The sequence below is a fragment of the Oryza glaberrima genome, chromosome 8 (genome assembly GCF_000147395.1).
Source record: "Oryza glaberrima chromosome 8, OglaRS2, whole genome shotgun sequence".
NCBI classification, from domain to species: domain Eukaryota; kingdom Viridiplantae; phylum Streptophyta; class Magnoliopsida; order Poales; family Poaceae; genus Oryza; species Oryza glaberrima.
In genome coordinates, this window is record NC_068333.1 from 6,827,442 (window position 1) to 6,845,216 (window position 17,775).

At 42.6% G+C, this 17,775-nt stretch overlaps 1 protein-coding gene across 1 annotated transcript; it reads left to right on the top strand.

The window, feature by feature from the left end:
* On the top strand, nt 1-6,805 carry LOC127782556 (endo-1,3;1,4-beta-D-glucanase-like). The gene is made up of 7 exons (XM_052309816.1): nt 1-370; nt 517-538; nt 4,384-4,501; nt 4,966-5,056; nt 5,230-5,319; nt 5,414-5,517; nt 6,466-6,805. Exons 1-7 carry the CDS (start codon nt 142-144, stop codon nt 6,604-6,606), a joined length of 795 nt encoding a protein of 264 aa, XP_052165776.1. The 5' UTR covers nt 1-141; the 3' UTR covers nt 6,607-6,805.
* The last annotated feature ends 10,970 nt before the right edge of the window (nt 6,806-17,775 follow it).

A 17,775-nucleotide genomic window follows, 5' to 3' on the forward strand; every position in this document is an offset into this window, starting at 1 on the left:
ATTGGGTGTGACATTAAACAAGAAACTGAGGGCAATGTGCTACCTAACCTAGGCTAAAGGCCATAAACAAACTACAAATGCCCCAGCAACTATCGATTCGATGCCTCATATGTATCGTCAAAACTCGATAGTTGGAAAACCATGGCACCAGCGTTGCTCTACCCGACCATCCTCTTCCTCGCAGCGGCCGCCGGAGCCGCCGCTCCGCCGCACTCGCAGTGTCTCGACAACCCGCCGGACCTGACGACGGCCGGCGGCGGCGGCGGCGAGGCCGGCGTGGTCGTCCACGATCTTGGAGGATTCGAGGCCTACGTCACCGGCGCCGTCGACCATTCCAGGCGGACCATTCTCTTGGCCACCGATATCTTCGGTTAGTGCATGCCTGCCTGAGCTGCCAGCTTATCTGTCTTTGAAATTCTTTGATAAATTACTAACCGTTAATTAATCTTGAATTCTTGCTGTTGCATGTGAGTGGTTGCGTGGTTGTTACTTGTTAATTGTGGGTCTCTACTTCAGGATTCGAAGCGCCATTGCTGAGGTACAATCTTCTTCTTCGTTTGTAATAGGGAAATTGCTGTACGTACGATAAACTTGTTATGATTTTGGTACAATCCAGTCATGCATCATACACTTGCATGAACATTAGCATGCAATTGTCATGCAAGTTACAACAATAGAAAGGTGACTATGGTTATTTTGAAGGGATATGGTTTTTGGTCAACTCTCTCTGTCTTTTATAGTGATCTCCAGCTATTTGTGACTTGCGAGAAATTAAGTCACACATAATATTCAATATTACTGATTATATATCTGCATGATTTATCAGTATAAGACTTGGATGGCGACATGCCATTCCTATATCGAGAATCATTATGTACTACTCCCTCTATTGCATATTATAAGTCATTTGACATTTTTCTCAGTAAAACTACTTTAAATTTAATCAAATTTATAGAATAATATATTAATATTTTTAATACAAAACAAATTAACATATTACCAAAATATATTTAATGTTAAATTTAATGAAACTAATTTAGTATTGTAGGTGTTGCTAACTTTTTCTATAAATTTGGTCAAAACTAAAGAACTTTGAGCAAGAAAAGAGTAAAACAGCTAAAAATATGAAACAAAGAGAGTAGTAAATATCGATATATATGCCAAGATACTCTAACGTCCTATTATTCCTATATAATACACATTTTGAGAGTAATTTATTAGGGCTTTCAATATGTTATTCCCACATGGAGATAATCAGCAGCATAGCGACATATATATATTGGAATTGTTCCATATTCTATCCTCCTACAGCTAATCTCTACTACTTAAAAAAGTAGAAGACATTTCCCTTGTCCGTACCGATAAAAAACACGCGAAAAAAAGGTTTCCGCCTGTAAAAGAAGCAAAAAAAAAAAGCGAAAAAAATTTCTGTCCGATTAAAAAAAATCATCCGTATAAACCGATCGTCCAAAAAAACAAGGTTAGTGGGAAAAAAAAAGTTCCGTCGTCCATACTGGAAAAAGGAAAAAACGCGCAAAGAAAAGGTTTCCATCTTCCGTAAAAAAGGAAAAAAAAGTAGTGCGAAATTTTTTTTTCTGATTCTTAAAAAAAACCCTTCTTCCATAAAAAAGGAAAAAATATAGTGTGAAAAAAAAAGTTTCGTTCCAATTCTAAAAACAAAGTCAGTATAAACCGGTCTTAAAAAAAAAGGTTAGTGTCCGATTCCTAAAAAAACCGGTTACTTTTCCAAAAATTCCTAAAAATAATAGGTTGGCAGAAAAAAAATGTTCCTCACACTGTTAAAAAAAAGTCCGATTCTAGTTAAAGAAACAGGTTCGACATTTTCAGCTTTTCCAAAAATTCCTCAAAGTATATTTGGAAATTTAAAAGCAAATTCAATTTTTCCCTTTCGAATAATTTTTTTATTCATTCAAATTATCATATATCAATATCCACCTAAACATGTCAAAATTTATATAAACCACGTGAGGAAAAAAACATCGCCATTTATAAAATAACCGATTTGAAAAAACCATCTGACTCAACACGAGAAAAACGCCACCTTTTATAAAAGAATCTGGTTTGGCACCATGCAATGCGAAAAACTGTCTAAATTTAGAAAAAAAAAACCAATTCCGTGAAAAAGATTCGTAACGTTTGTATTGTCCATCGTCTATCACGTCGGTTTGGTTTTTTTTAAAGCGTTGGCCGAATTCTGACATCTGGAACTAAGACAAGTCTTGCTTGGGCTTTTTTTTTTTTCTGATAACGAGATCAAATTAATGGACGTTTGGGTTAGATAGGATCCATCGATTTTTTCCATCTACACGGCTTCTCTTTCCTCATCTATTCTCCTGTATTGGTGGCGCTGTATGTCTCTGTAGGCAATTATCATACTACTATAGCTACTGTTCTTTATAACATATTATATGAAAATAATATTAAAAATTAAATATGTTTTTAATTGATATTTAGAGAATAGTGCACGTTACTCTATTTTGTGTAGACTTAGCCATGCGAGGCAGTATAGGATTTGATTGATCCTAATTTTGATTGCAAGAATAAGACCGAAAAGTATTAATTTTAGATTTTTTGCATGTTGTTACATGAATAATCCAATTCTTTTGGGTAAAGCAAAACATTGGTAAGGTTGCCAGCGCCGAGGTTGGGCCATTAATGAAAGATGCTCCAGTTTTCTTTATGATATGTTAAAAATATTATCATTGACACTATGATATGACATTCACTACTACAGGATGTGTTTTTTCGTGCGGTCAAAAAAAAATTTCACATGCGGATGAATGGCCCGCACGCAACACATTGTCTGCGAAAATCATGATTTTTACGTGCGGGTGGCCCCCCTTACACGAAAATCGGATTTTTCCATACGGTTGCTTATGTCGCTCGCATAGAAAGATAAAAATCCAGAAAAAAATAAAATTCACAAATTACTGAACCCTAACCCTAGATCCGCCACTCCCCGCCGCCACCGCTGGCCGGCTCCGGGCGGGGGACTGCGCTGCCGCCAGATCCGGGTGGAGTGCAGCCGCCACCGCCAGATCCTGGCGTGGGGAGGGTGGCGCCGCTCCCGGCCGCCTTCTCCTCGTCGTCATCGGTGGCCGCATAAGGTAGGGAGGGCAGCGCCGCTCCTGGCTGCCGCCTCCTCCTCCTCGCCGCTGGCGGCGGCCACCGCACCGCCTCCGCCAGCAGCCGTGACGAGCGCCTCCTCGTCGGTGCGCGGCAGCGGCGCCGCTTCCTCCTCCTCCTCCTCATCGGCAGCTGCCTCTGCGCCGCCGCTAGCCGGATCCGCGCTCCCCTCCACGCCGCTGCCCGCCGGATACGCCCTCCCCTCCGGCTGCACCGCCACGGACGCCCGGGAGCGGATCCCACGCGGGGGAAGGCCAGCCGGCCGCAGGATCCGTGCGGGGACGGCCGCCGCCAGCCGGATCCCGCGCCTCCACCGCCGTCGTGTGGAGCTGAGGCCGACGCCGCGTCGACGCCGACCGCCGCCGCGCCGCCGTCGCCGTCGGCCGCGCGCTGAAAGGAGACGAGAGGAGAGGCGTGAAAGAGAGAGGGGGAGAGAGAAGAGAGATATGGGGGGAGGGGTGTGAGGAGAAATTAAAAGAGATAAATGATGGAAAATTTTGAAGTGGGTGGGAGGGAAAAGAGGGAATACTATTTTCACGTATGGCTCTCTTAATAGATACGCACGGGAAAATCAGCTCATTTTCCCGTGCGGTCCGTTTAGGAGGACCACACGAGAAAATCGATTTTTCCATGCGGGCAACAGCCTAACCCCGGTTCTCCTATTTTACCGTGCAGTTCCACTTAAGACCCGCATGGAAATAAAGGGGGTAACGTCCATGAAAATTTATCGTTTAGTAGTGATTATCATGAAAAGCATATATTGTTATTAGAATTTTTCACCCGTTATAACGCACGGGCATATTTGCTAGTAATATAAATATACCAACAGGTTCAAATATACCATTTAATAGTGTGGTAATCACGGTTTAATATCTTTAACTAGTACTTAGATAGCACATATATTTGGACAGCAATTTAAAATGGGCGAGTATATGCGCCGTGATAAGAATTCCATATTGTGCCTACTTAAACTAAATATGTTTTTCATGACACATATACTATTGTACATCATTGTATAGTGTGAACATCTGCTTAGGGACAATTAATATATGTAAGATTGTGAACCCAATGTTAATTCAGAACTTATTATGTGATCTTCCATTGCAAAGTTGTACGTCAAGCTATTTCTCCATGGCTTGCAGAAACTCTGTTTATCTGCCAGTACTTTATTTTAATTTTACATTTGAAAACAATGTAAAATCAGATGTTTGATTATAAGGTTGCTGACAATTACAGGAAAATAGCTGACAAAGTCGGTCAAGCCGGATATTACGTCGTTGTGCCTGATTTGTTCCATGGACAACCTTACACATTTGACCAGAACCGTACAAAATGGCTCAGTGCTCATTCTTCGGTAATTCATTTCACCATATTAATTAATTTGATCTAATATTCCCTGTAACTTTACCTTGAAATAGTGATATATGATTGAGACGATAGAGTAAAAGAAAACTCGACAGCTGCACCAAGGATATGCACAAAGGCACAAAACAAAACTTTATCCCAAAAACGTAACTTATACGGGATGCTTATAAAGATAATATATTAAAGTTCTAAGAAAAGATAATATATAAACAGTTACAAACGATTCAAGATAATAAATTAAAGTTCAAAAGAAAAATAATATATACTTCCTCCGTTTCACAATGTAAGTCATTCTAGCATTTCCAATATTCATATTGATGTTAATGAATCTACATAGATATATATGTCTAGATTCATTAATATCAATATTAATGTGGGAAATGTTAAAATGACTTACATTGTGAAACGGAGGGAGTAATTAATAGTGACAATCATTTTCAATTGATCTTGCAGGTAAAAGTAGCTGAAGATGCTAAACCAATCTTTGCTGCTCTAAGCAAGGAAGGGAAATCTATTGTTGGAGTTGGAGGTTACTGTTGGGGCGGTGAGTCACATCTATCAATCAACATAAGAAAATGGGGTTGTAATATCCTGAACTTAATGGTCAAAATATTTGATATGGAATTCCAGAATATATAATTCCTAACCCCATATATTCAACAAGCAGTTATTTAATTCATATTGAAGTCTCTGAAAACAAATTTGTTTTGCTGACAGGGAAGTTCGCAGTGGAGGTAGCAAAAACAATTGAGGTTGAAGCAATTGTCATCTCCCATCCTGCAGCGGTGACTGCTGATGACATGAAAGGTGATCTTTCTTTCTTTTGTTGCTGTTCGTAGTTACAATAGAAAATAGCTAATAATTGTTTTCTTATTCCAAGTTCTCCTTGATTAATTAACAGAGGTCAAATGGCCCATTGAGATCCTTGGAGCTCAGAATGACACAGTTACACCACCAAGATTAGTTTACCAGTTTGTTCATGCCTTGCGTCAAAGAACTGATCAGGTGAGTTCCTGTTGATTTTATTGACGGTTGGTCCCAAATACATCCATGTTTTTTACTTCTAAACTCCATCTCGCTCTTCAAATACTTGTTACTGGATTCTATTTACTCCATTTGTTCTAAAATAAACAAATCTATTACAACAAATCTAAACAGATAATTGTTGAGATTTGTTGAATAGGTAATAGCTCGTCCTATTTAATGTTTTTTTATTTTAGGATGGAAGAAGTAGTTTTTGACGTTGACCATTCATCCTATTTGCAAAAATAATTATATTACATATTAACGATGTGTGTTCTGCCATAATACAACTACATAAGTTAACTTCATTAATCTTTAAAAAGTTATTAATCTGAAAAATGATAGTCAATAGCGACAAGCAAAATAATAGTTTCTAAATACAATTTGCATGTACAAAACACACAAGCTAGCTCTCACTTACTGAAACTGAACCAGTGTTTAATATGCTAAAAAAATTGCAACTGTAAACATAAAAGAGAATTAATTTCTACTGGTGATGAGATGTTAAAAGACCATGCTAGCTCTATTTACATTTTTTTTTCTTTGAGAAAGAATGCTGGCTCCAATTTGTGGTCAACATCTGGCAAGTTTACATATTAATGGAAGAATAAGTGCTATCACATTGCATATTACTCCCTTCGTCCCAGAATAAAAAGGCAAAATCATGCCTTTTTATGTTGTAGTTAACAATCATCTCCCTCTTCCCTAAAATTTGTTTTTTTTTCAATCCTCCACCCCAAGATCTCTAATCACATTAGATGTATGCATCGTATTATATTGAGGTGATCCAAATGAGGAGATGATGATTTTTTTTCTTGGTTTTCACGTTAGTGGTGGTTTGTACCTTATATTTTTATATTTTATGATTGCGGGAATAATATATTATGTTTTATAACTAAATAACCTCTTGTATATGAGTTATTGTTGCAGATTGATTATTTTGCCAAGGTCTTTCAAGGAGTGAACCATGGCTTCGCTTGCAGGTATAACGCCAGCAACCCTTTCGAGGTCAAAAAAGCTGAGCAAGCACTTGCGTTAATGCTTGACTGGTTTCACAAACACTTGAAATGAAGATTGCTAATTAATCATGCTAGGAAGACCAGTGCAATTATTTCATCGAAATAAAACTCTCGTTCTCGATATAAAAGTTTGCATATCAAGCAGCCATGCATTTGATGTACACTATTTTCTTTAAATTATATGGAGTTAATATATAGTATGTTGTCCAGTTGATGTTCGTTATTTAGCTATAAATAATTATACGGATGTACTTGTGCCATTGATGTTCATTGTTGGCTATAAATTACATGTGGATGTACAACTCAATTTTCACAAGGGTACTATATATATACTTTAGCAAAACCATCAAATTTATTACAAAACTGTACAGTTATGCCACAGCATCAGCAACCTATATATTTAAATCACAATTTATAACAAAATTCCATGTCACAAAGTTTCAATCCTAGCATTGTTATCCTGATGAAACTTTCAGAGTCTGTAGCTTTGTGATATGAAAAAAAAAGTTTATGCAGTTTTGTGATATATTGTATCTTAAAATTTCTTTTTAAAAAATAATACTAAAAAAGATACTGTGGATTTAGTGTGCAATTTAAAATAGCTTTATTGAAATATATATAATTTTACAAAATTTACTCACTTTAATTTATACTCCCTCCATCCCAAAATATAGGGCGTACTGTCTCTAAATTGTATCCCACAATATAAGGCGGCACCTCCTTGGCAGCCGTTTAAACGCATGCACACATTGAAATTTTCCTCGTTCCCATACATATGCATGCAAGCATTCAAGACTCACCTCCTCAATTCCCGTTACCACGCATGCAAGACTGGTTAGTTAAAAAAAGCCTCTCTCTCTCTCTCTCTCCCAGCACAACTGCACGCGTGAAGCGAAGCGCTACGCGTTGGGACGAGCAAAACGGGTAGGCATCCTTGGTCTCCGCGTCCAGGACAGGTACCCCTATATTTTGGGATAGAGAAAGTATCAACTTGTAATCATTATATTTCTAACAATTAGGCCATGAATAATTGAAAGGGTTGAAAAGCTAACTAGCTATTACCCCATTTATTTCCTTGGGCCTTGGGCCAATCATGAGTAATAACAATAACAGTAGCAAAACATACAGCAATGCATGGCAATAATAATACCAATTAACTTTCTAAAAAAATAATAATACCAATTAGAAGTCTGTACGTATGCTTACAAACTTGTAGTATAAGTTCGAAACAAATTTAAATGCAAATGAAAAAATAGACTTTGATTTGCATTTTCCTCATATGAACTTTAATTGCGAATCAGCACTCTCGTCGTTCTGCGTGCGTTTGCAGTCGAGATCGGCCCCAGGCATGCGGGCGTTCTCTCTCATGCATGTAGCTCAAAATAGAAAGATCATATGCCGAAAATAAAAATATAGCCAAAAACAGAAAGATAGATCAATCTAGTGAGAGACGATGGCTGAGCGGTTCCCAATAACATTTTTGCCTTTTGTGGTGGTGTAATCAACGGTTGGCCGCACTCTCCTCAACCCGTGGCCCATGGGACACCTGACCCCCAAGTCCACTACTATTCCTGCATACGTATGTATAAACTTTATATACATACGTATAAATTTTGTATACATATAAACTTTGTATATATGTGTATATAAAGTTTATACATATGCTATCAAGTGGGCCAACGAGATGGTATCGACGCCTCAGACAACCGCCGACAGTGCGTCTAGCGATGGCACCGGGTGATGGGGACGATGGCGAGACGAATGCCAAGAATGCATAAGACTTTCACTAGGCAAGCCAAACCTACCCCTTGCAATCTGGCATGCCGGGCCGCTCATAGGCCAAGCAGCGGCACATAGGCAAGCTAGACGTAGCAGAGAAGATTGCACGGACGGGATACAAGTTTGTCTCGAGGCAAGTTGCTCCCCCCTCCCCCCGGAATGATGAGATAGTGGTGTTTGAGGCCTTATGTGCGGCGAGCTTCGAGTCCACCATGGCTTCATTGGTGGTGGGTGTGCTCGACTTCTTTCTTGTTGTCGAGGTCCTAACACTGACAGCCAATGCCATGGCTCACATCGCCATCTATGAGTGAAACTTGTGGGTGGACAACATGCAAGGCTCCGTGAAGAACTTTGCCACCCTCCAATTAGCTAGTTATCACCCTAATAAGGTGATGGGAGGCAAGGTGACGAAATCGTTGAATTGTTTTAGATTCAATTTATAGGTCCACCTAGGCATGGCGGAGTACTTTCCCTCACGGGCTACCAACGACCGGTAGGCCACTAGGTTGCCTTCGCGCTGGTTCTACCTAATGGTGGGGGATAGACTCGGGGCTCCGCTTTACCAGTCAAGACATATGGTACTAGTGGAAGCTAGATGTGGACGCATTACACCTAGCTAGAGGATGAGGGATCTAGTAAAAGAGTCCTGCTTGCTGGGGGTCACATGGCTAAAGACCGATGGGATCACTCCCTTACATTGGGCACCCAATAGTCTCTATGGGAGGACCTAGGCCCCTTCACATCGCGTGGTTGATAACCCCTTAAATATTTCTACCTTGCAGTAGTGCTCCACTTGTTGTCTCCCCATTTTGACCTTTGGTACACCCTGCAGCGTTCTAAGACCATTATCCTAGTCACAATGGTGATCGCGGATGCCAAGAAGATACTGGGGAGTTCGCTACCTAGGAAGAAGGTCGCTCGCCTGGCTCGAAAGAATGCGTCAGTTTGACGGAATAGTGTGGCCAAGAGGTTTGGGCTTACACTCCATGCCCTGCCTTCTCTCCATGAGTTAGAGGAGACCAACAAGGTTGGAAAGCGCAAGGGGCATCGTCGGGCGGACATGGTCCATGCTCCCAAGAGGTCCAAGCAGGGAGCGAATCTTTGGCTCCTCCTTTTGTGGGCGCGCCTCTACAGGCCAAGCGACCAACATTGTTGTTGTCAGAGGTTTCGGTGAAAGCCTTCGATCATGACATCATCGAGGTCGGTTCGTCTGTCTGCACTATCCATGTATCGAAGGTGGTAACGGTAGCGGTTGCCATAGAGGCCAATGAGACGGCTTGGCACGTGGCCCTCACAGGTAAGGGTCTCATTTCCTTCCTGTTATCGTGAGGCCATATGTAACGCCCCGACATTCAGTAGCCATAAACTCAGCTAACTCACATCGGGGTGTTATGCATTACCTATGATATAGTACCAGTCCCAGGATACACTAGCTGGTACACACAGAATAAATGTGGAATCAAAGTAAACTACTTTATTACATCACTAGGTAGTAGTCCTTACATAAGTTGCCATCATGGACAGGCCCATAGATGAGCAACACAACATTACAGAAAACCATAAAAGCGACGGCGCAGAAGCGAACAACGCGGAGAAACAAAGCAACAAAGCAACTACGCACTAGGCAAAGAACCTAGGCAACTAACTTATTCCACAGGCGAGGCTTGGGGCTAGGCACAAAACATCTAGAAGTCTTCATACTTGGCTTGCTCCTGGAGATATTCCTCGGCGGTCGGGTCGGTGTCTTCATCTTCATACTCTATATGTTATTATAAGGGGCAAGGGTGAGTACTTAACGTACTCAGCAAGCCAGGGGAAAGAATGACATGTTTGGCTTAAACAAGGAGGCTAAGGTTTTATTTGCGAAAGCTGCCTTTTTGGTAAAATGATTTATTTCACAAAACTCCTAGTGAGTGAGTCAAGTTTTAGTTGTCGGGAGGAGGCTCACGCCTCGACCCATTCCACAAGTTGCTTTGCAACAACTTGTCACGATTAACGAACAACAAGTAATTTGTTTCCTCTGTTAGCTTCTTCTCACTTTCACAACAACACATAGTCCACATAGTTATCTCAGCACAACAACGCCAGCATCATGGCCTTAACAACACCTCGGTGTCGGACGACACCCCAGGTCACACAGACCCGTTCCTAACCACCCAGGTTAGCCGTCTGCCACACAGGCGGACTCTGGAAACGTTACCCTTCCCAATAATCACTTCTTCACAAACATTTGTCAAACAAATCTACGCTATGAGAAACACCTCACACTCGCCCTTGACCGTGGGCACGGCTATTCGAACAGTTCATTAATCTCTGCAGAGGTTGCACGCTTTACCCACACGACACGAAACTGACATCGTTTACCCGTCGGCAACGAAAGTTCGTGATAAGGCCTTTCCAAAGCTAACCCATGAAAATCGCATGCCACCTAGTTGGGCTAAGATCCATAGCGAGTATCAGGCAATGACAGCCGTCATCCACTCAGGAAATACCGAGGATGCCTCCTACTCCTACCGGTACCACGCCACAATAGAGGCAAAAAGACACCCATGATGGGCAAAAATGTGTAACACTTCGTCTCCTCATCCTCGGCATTCCACAACCATTGGCACACCAACTCCCATGTGAAAACAATTTACTTAGCCAGAGGCATCCCATAAATACGCGTGTGGTCGTACTGTAACGTGTTTGGATGGATTTCCCAAAGGAATCGGTCCTTAACGACAATACATAGCCAAACCACAAAGGCATGACTCCGCATCATCACCACTTGCACAGGGTTGGGGTCTTCTCCCTCGAAAGCAGCGTCCGGAGCTTCCTCGTACTCGGGCTCTAAACGCAAAAAACGAAACTAATTAAGAAAAGGCAATAAAACTAACTCAAATCAAAGAAAAAACAGTGCCACTGTGTAGATCTCAATTTTAGAAAAATTTAGGAACTTGAACGGGTCAATCAGAGTTACGGTCGAATTTCTATGGATTTTCAAAGGATAAATTGATTTTCTGGAATTTTATTTATTTAAACGGCGAGGGAATATTCCGTTGGAATATTCTGTTTGTTTGGATGGCAACAGAGGGGGCCCACCTGTCAGCGGCTTGAGGAGGGGAAGCCTTCTTCCTCCTCTTCCTCGCGGTCTGCTCGGCTCTACCTGAGGGCGCGTCGCAACGGCGAGGTCCGGCTCGGCGCCCGGCGGCCGGGGAGGCGGCGGCGACCTTGGGCGGAGCTCCGGTGACGGCGGCGGCGCTTGGAAGACTCGGCTCGGCTCGGCTTCTTCTTCCTCCTCGCTCTGCTTCGGCCGGCTTGGTGCAGCACGACGACGTGCCGCGGCGGTGGGACGCGGCGAGGCGACCGGCAGCCGAGGAAGGCGGCAAGGAGACCGGCGGCCGAGGAAGGCGGCGGTGGCTCCCGGCGGAGCTCCGCCGGCGAAGGCGGCGCTAGAAGGTGGACGCGGCGGCTCTGGCTGACGGCAACAGAGAGCAAAACGAGAGAGGGAAAGAGGAGAGAGAGAAGAGATTGATGGCGATGGTGTGAAGGAATTGGAGCTCGGGTTTGCCTCCTTTTATAGGCGGGCGACGCGACGGCGAGCTGGCGGTCTAGGCGTGGCATTCCGGGGGTAGACGGCTAGCAGCTAGGGTGGGATTCCGGGGCGGAGAGGATGGCGACCCGACGGAGTGGCGTCATGCACCGGTGGCAATGCGACGGCGAAACGACGGCGACACGACACGAAGTGACGCGCGGAGAGCGGGAACGGCGGCGAGACGTGGGTGACGCACGGCCGACGACGGCTATGGCAGGGATTTGGGGTGGTAGGGCTAGAGAGGGGTGACGCGAGGGACGGTGGCGACTCGACGTGAGAGAGAGGGAGAGATGCGGCTCGGCGGCTTCCCGGGAGGAGACGGTGACAAGATGATGAGGCGACAGCGAAGGGACGCGCGTCCGCGAGAGCTCGGGATGGGACGGCGCGGCGTCAGCGGTGGTGGCGACGCGACAAGGCTATGGAACGGGGATGATGAGGGGTGGCGTGGCGGCCGTTATGCGTCGGCGCCGACGCGACGGCGACGGGACGGCGACGGATGGACGGCGAAGGGACAGGGGTGACGTGAGGCAACGTGGCTCCGTGTCTCCCGGAGAGGGCGCTGGGGTTTTCGGAGTTTGGCATGATGCGGCTTGGCGCGGCGTGCGGGGCGGCGCGACGTGGCCCTGGCACGATGCGGGGCGCACGGGAGGGTGGTATGGTGCAACGCGGCACGGGAACGAGGGCGGAACGGTGCGGCACTTGGGCGAGACATTTTGTCGAACACCTGGTGTGCATGCTTGGTTGGTCTGAGGAGGAAGAAGGTGAATAGTAGCGGGCTGGGCTGGGCCGGCCTGCTTAGGGGGAGCTGAAGAGTGGAGGGATGGAGGGGAGTTGGGCTGAGAGAGAGAGAAGGGAAGGAGGCCCAAAATGAACAGTGACAATTCACATTTTCTCAAGGATTTAGGAATTGAATTTTGAGAAGGATTTGAAAGGAAATCGAATTTGAATTTGACCTAGGGTATCACAGGTATTTGAAGGAAATTTCTAGGAGAGGATTTGAGATCCATTGGCACAAAAATAATTAAGAACCAAATTAACTCCAAATTTTAAATGACAAGATTTTAAATAAAAGCACATAAAATATGGGTGCTACACCATATTGTTATCTCTTACATGCCTCTCTCTTCATTTTCCCCTTCTTCATTGTAGGTTTTCCAGAGTACAGGTCGTAGTCGTCTTCTTCGGAAGTTGAGACAATGCCCTCGATGCCGTGGTGGACTAGAGAAGAGGAGGTGGTGTCGTTGCCACCTCAAGTGGACATATCGTTTGATATGGTGATATCGGAGGCGGATGGCGTCCTTGATTTGACTCTGGAGCAAGTGATAGCCCTCTGTGGGGGCGTATCACGGAGGCAGTTCCAGAGGGCATCCATGCAGAGGCCATCATCCACTCATGGGGGTCCATTGCCTACCATCACAGGGCGGCCCGTGCGTCCCAGAGACTTGGTGGCGCTCTGGTTGGAGGTGGAGGCACCGATCTAGTCCTCCCTGCTTGGGGATGACGCTCGTGTATTGGCTACTTTAATGAGATCAATGGAGCTAATGGAGCTGCAATGTGTGTTGGCCTGGTAGATGCGGCCGTTTGTCCTTGTTTCTTGTTGGATTTGTTTTGAGTGATCTGAGTGCCTTCCTCCTTCGCTCAGGCCATGGTGGTCACCAAAGCATCCATCGAGCGTGGGGGAATTGATGCAGCGACACAACAAGCGGAGAGGCTTCATCTGGACAAGATTATAGCCTCAGGTACAGTGGAGACCAGTGGTGCAGCCTCATAGGTGGAGGCAAAAACAGTGACGGTGCAGCTGGCCCTCTTGCAGGTGGAGGTGTCTCGGTCATAGGTCGAGAAATGGTTATGGGATGTCCATGCAGAGGTGGGCCGCCTGTCCCCGGAGAAGAGGCGTTATCTTAGGAGTTTAGTGTGGCCAAGGGAGAGCCAGAGACCCGTTCGCTTGATGCCCGCACACTAGATGAGAATGTCGTGCCTGTGCCCTAGCGGCTGCGTGGGCTTTGGGCTTCGACTTCATGGATTGTGGATCAAAGGACCTCCGGTCCCAAAGAACAATGCCCCTATCACCGACAAGATGGTCGATGAGGTTGGGGCTTCACCAAGAAGGTCATAACCGCCTACGAGGCTTGGTGCTCATAGGCCACCACCCATATATTGTCGTTGCCTCACCAGGAGTGTAAGCACATCGACCTCTCCGTTTGCTCGGACCCCGTGGTGGTCTCCATCCTAATGCAGGGTGCTCCGGCACACCATCCTCGCGTCGTGACATGAACAACCTCACCCGGAGGATTGGGCCCTCGTTGGGTCACAACGTTGTAGTGTCTGAGCTCGCCGCTTACACCAAGGGGAAAACGAAGAGTGTGCCCAAGGTGTAGGGATTAGTTAACTTTTTTTTTAGTAAATTTCATAAAACTACAGTTATTTCGATCAAATTATCATAAAACTATAAATTTAAGGCGTTGTATCACAAAACTACAGATTTAACACAAGATTTGAGGCCAACTATCACAAAACTAAAGATTTAATTTTATAGTTATCAGAAAACTACATATTTTACAACTTAAATCCCTACCACTACTGCTATGTTAGAGTGATAAATGTTGTAATTTTGTACTTAACATGCTGCAAAACATGTACTTTTGTGATAATATTATTACTAAATTTGTAGTTTGGTGATCTTCCACCTTAAATCTATAGTTCTTTGATAAAGTTGGTCCTAAATCTATAGTTTTGTGATACACCTTCTTAAATATGTATTTTTGTGATAGTTTTGTCAAAGTACATGTAGTTTAGAGAAATTTGCTCGTTTTTTTTGTGTTCCCTGTTTCTTTTACTTCTCTTCGTGTAGCCTTCTCTCTGGCTTAGCCTTGCCTACTGTTTGGCCTCCATGCTATCTTTTTTTTTTACCTTCTGCAATTCGACATAATATATAGGAAAAATTTGCTAGAGGACGGTTAAATTTTCTGGTATTTCCTAACGGACACCTAAAAGGCGTGATATGGCTCTAGGACTCCTAAAAGACACGTGATTTATTAGTGGACACCACAGTCATTATTTCATCATTCCTGGGCTTAATGGAGGGGGAAACCATGAGAAAAAGACAGTTCTGCCCCTCTAGCTAGCACGTTATATGTATATTAGTGGCTTTGCTTGTGCCACGACCTTAACTTGTGTCTTGACCCAGTACCCTTTAACACTTCGTAGGCTTCACCATCCTCACCCCTCCAAGGGGTGGTCATCCCTCTGGCCGTCGGGGCCCACGCTGCTTTAGCATCGCTGCCTGTTTGCACCTTCGGTTACCAAGGTACAAATGGTTTAGTGTGTGGTGAGGTGGCCACGTCCTCCATCACAGCCTTCAACTAGGACTTCGATTGCAGTCTTTCGTTCGATGATAAGGCACATGAGCCATTGCTCGGGTGGCTTTGGTGATCGGATCTAGGTCCATCGAGGCATCCCTAGTGCGTCGGACCTATTCTAAATTTCAACACATATGACGCCGTAGGGAGGTTAGACAACGCGTACAATAGAGTGGTGACCGGTCATGGCTCGCCTGCCATGGGATGGGTCGGGGTACTACGTGTTTTATGGGCTCAGACCAGCTAGGATTCTAGCTCCTGGGGCTCTTCAAGCAGAACACTGAGCGGGGGTCCTAATTACCTGCTCGTTGTGAGCAGCCTCATGCCGGGTCGGGTGCTGTTGTGGGGTCCTTCCAGTAGGGATCCTTAATCATCTAGCCGTAGCACAGCTCTCCCTTGAGGTAAGGGTGGCTCTGCACAGCTCTCCCTTGAGGTAAGGGTGGCTCTGCACAGCTCTCCCTTGAGGTAAGGGTAGCTCTTACAGAAGTCTACCTTTAAGGGCGGTTCATTAATTAGTTCGTCTGAAAAACCGCTAATCTCTAAATAAATGTGGATAATTCATTTTAAGTCCAACTGAGGAAAACTAATATATATATATATATATATATATATATATATATATATATATATATATATATATATATATATATATATTATATATATATATATATGTGTGTGTGTTCACATTTAATTAAAATACTTATTTTAGCATGATTGTTAACTTATGTCATGTAGCCTCTTTATGAATCACCATACTAAAGCAAATATTCAGTTAAAGTAGTAACTGTATGTCTTATTACCAAAATATAGTAAGAATCTTATAAAAAAATCGTTTACATCAAAAAGGCTTAATATGAAATTTCTAGATTTTTTTAAAGTTTGGTACCATATCCAACTACATTTTAAAGAGTTAGTTTTTTTTTTCATATTTAGTGGTGGTCCTATTTTTAAATGCATTTTTCTTAAGAGATCATCCATGAAAATCAATTTTTAGATGATTTCCCTTATGAGAACCACAAGTAAAAATCACTGGATCTTTATCTGTAAAAATCATGATTTTTGTAAGCCTTTCCTTAGGAAAGCCACCCACAAAAACAATTTTTTACGGACCTGCCAAAAAAAAAAGGTTTTCATAGGTGGTCAATGACTCTGAGGTGGTACTATATATTTTCACATGCACTATTTCTTTTGGATTGCTTGAGAAAATAAATAGTGTAGCTTCAAAAAAAAAAATTGATGTTTTTATAGTGTATATATCGGCCGGATGAGAATGGAGATCAGCTGGACTGATATCTCTGCACGTTAATAAAAACTGCAGCTAATCTCGTCCATCCATTTTGATCACTACGGGTCCAGATCCAAGTTGACAGTACATTTGAGCTAAAATTACATTTGTAAATTCGGTTGATATGACATGCAAGTATACTATAATTTTGTTAAAAATATTGTGCAAGTAAATATGTATTCGTTATTTTCTTTAAAATATAAAATTATAGTCCTATATAACTAAAATTACATTTGTAAATTCAGTTGATATGATATGTAAGTATTTAATAAAATATATAATTACAGTTATATATAACTAAAATTATATTTGTAAATTCAGTTGATATGACATGTAAGTATACTGTAACTTTGATAAAAATAATAAATAATGTGTAACAGTGTAAGTAAATATGTATTTGTCATTTTCTTTTTTAGTCCGTTGGATGTAAATCTAAATGTAGAAAAAATATGGGTGACCCGACAAATGGATAAGCAGTTCCAAATACTGTAGCCGTTTTCACGTCGCTACCGTTTTAATTTGTCTGCAATAACGAATTAATCCGGCTAGCTGCGATATAGCCAATATATCATATCTATGCGTTAATTATCTTGTTGGAACGTACAACTGGATATGGCCAAAAACTCTATGTACGGTTATGTTACATCTTAATATTCTCCATCGTGGCCGATATACACTACACGTATTACAAGCTAATCACAAATCTAGGGAATAGATTATACTTTCTCCGTTTCATATTATAAAACTTTCTAGCATTGTTTACATTCATATAGAATATAGACAATGCTAGAAAGCCTTATAACCTTAAACGAAGGCAGTATTTGTTTATGACCCATATTTTTCACCCCAAATCAGTAAGATAAGATTCTTTTTACATTGTAAATTTAAAAACTTATACATATACTACATATTAAATTACATTATTTACATATTGTTATTTTTTTCTAATATACGATGTATAAAAGAATTAGAATTAAAAAATAATTTATTATTAACTTAAAAGAGTATATAGAAGAGATAGAAGTATATATTATATATAGGAAAGAGAGTAATAACATAAAAATGACTAAAATTAAGTGAAAAATATATGCATGGTGTCATAATTTTAGCAATCCCGTCTAATTTTGCAGGGGCCAAAACGCATAATTTTCCTCTGGAGCAGCTATATATATGAGAGACTCTACGTGCTCACTCCATCGACACTGGCCATCCATCACGCCT

Bases quoted from the DNA above. Each gene is read 5' to 3' on its own strand.
- LOC127782556 (XM_052309816.1), top strand. From the start codon at position 142: ATGGCACCAGCGTTGCTCTACCCGACCATCCTCTTCCTCGCAGCGGCC. The intron at 371-516 runs GTTAGTGCATGC...TCTCTACTTCAG, and splicing joins CTTGGCCACCGATATCTTCG to GATTCGAAGCGCCATTGCTG. The intron at 4,502-4,965 runs GTAATTCATTTC...TTGATCTTGCAG, and splicing joins GGCTCAGTGCTCATTCTTCG to GTAAAAGTAGCTGAAGATGC.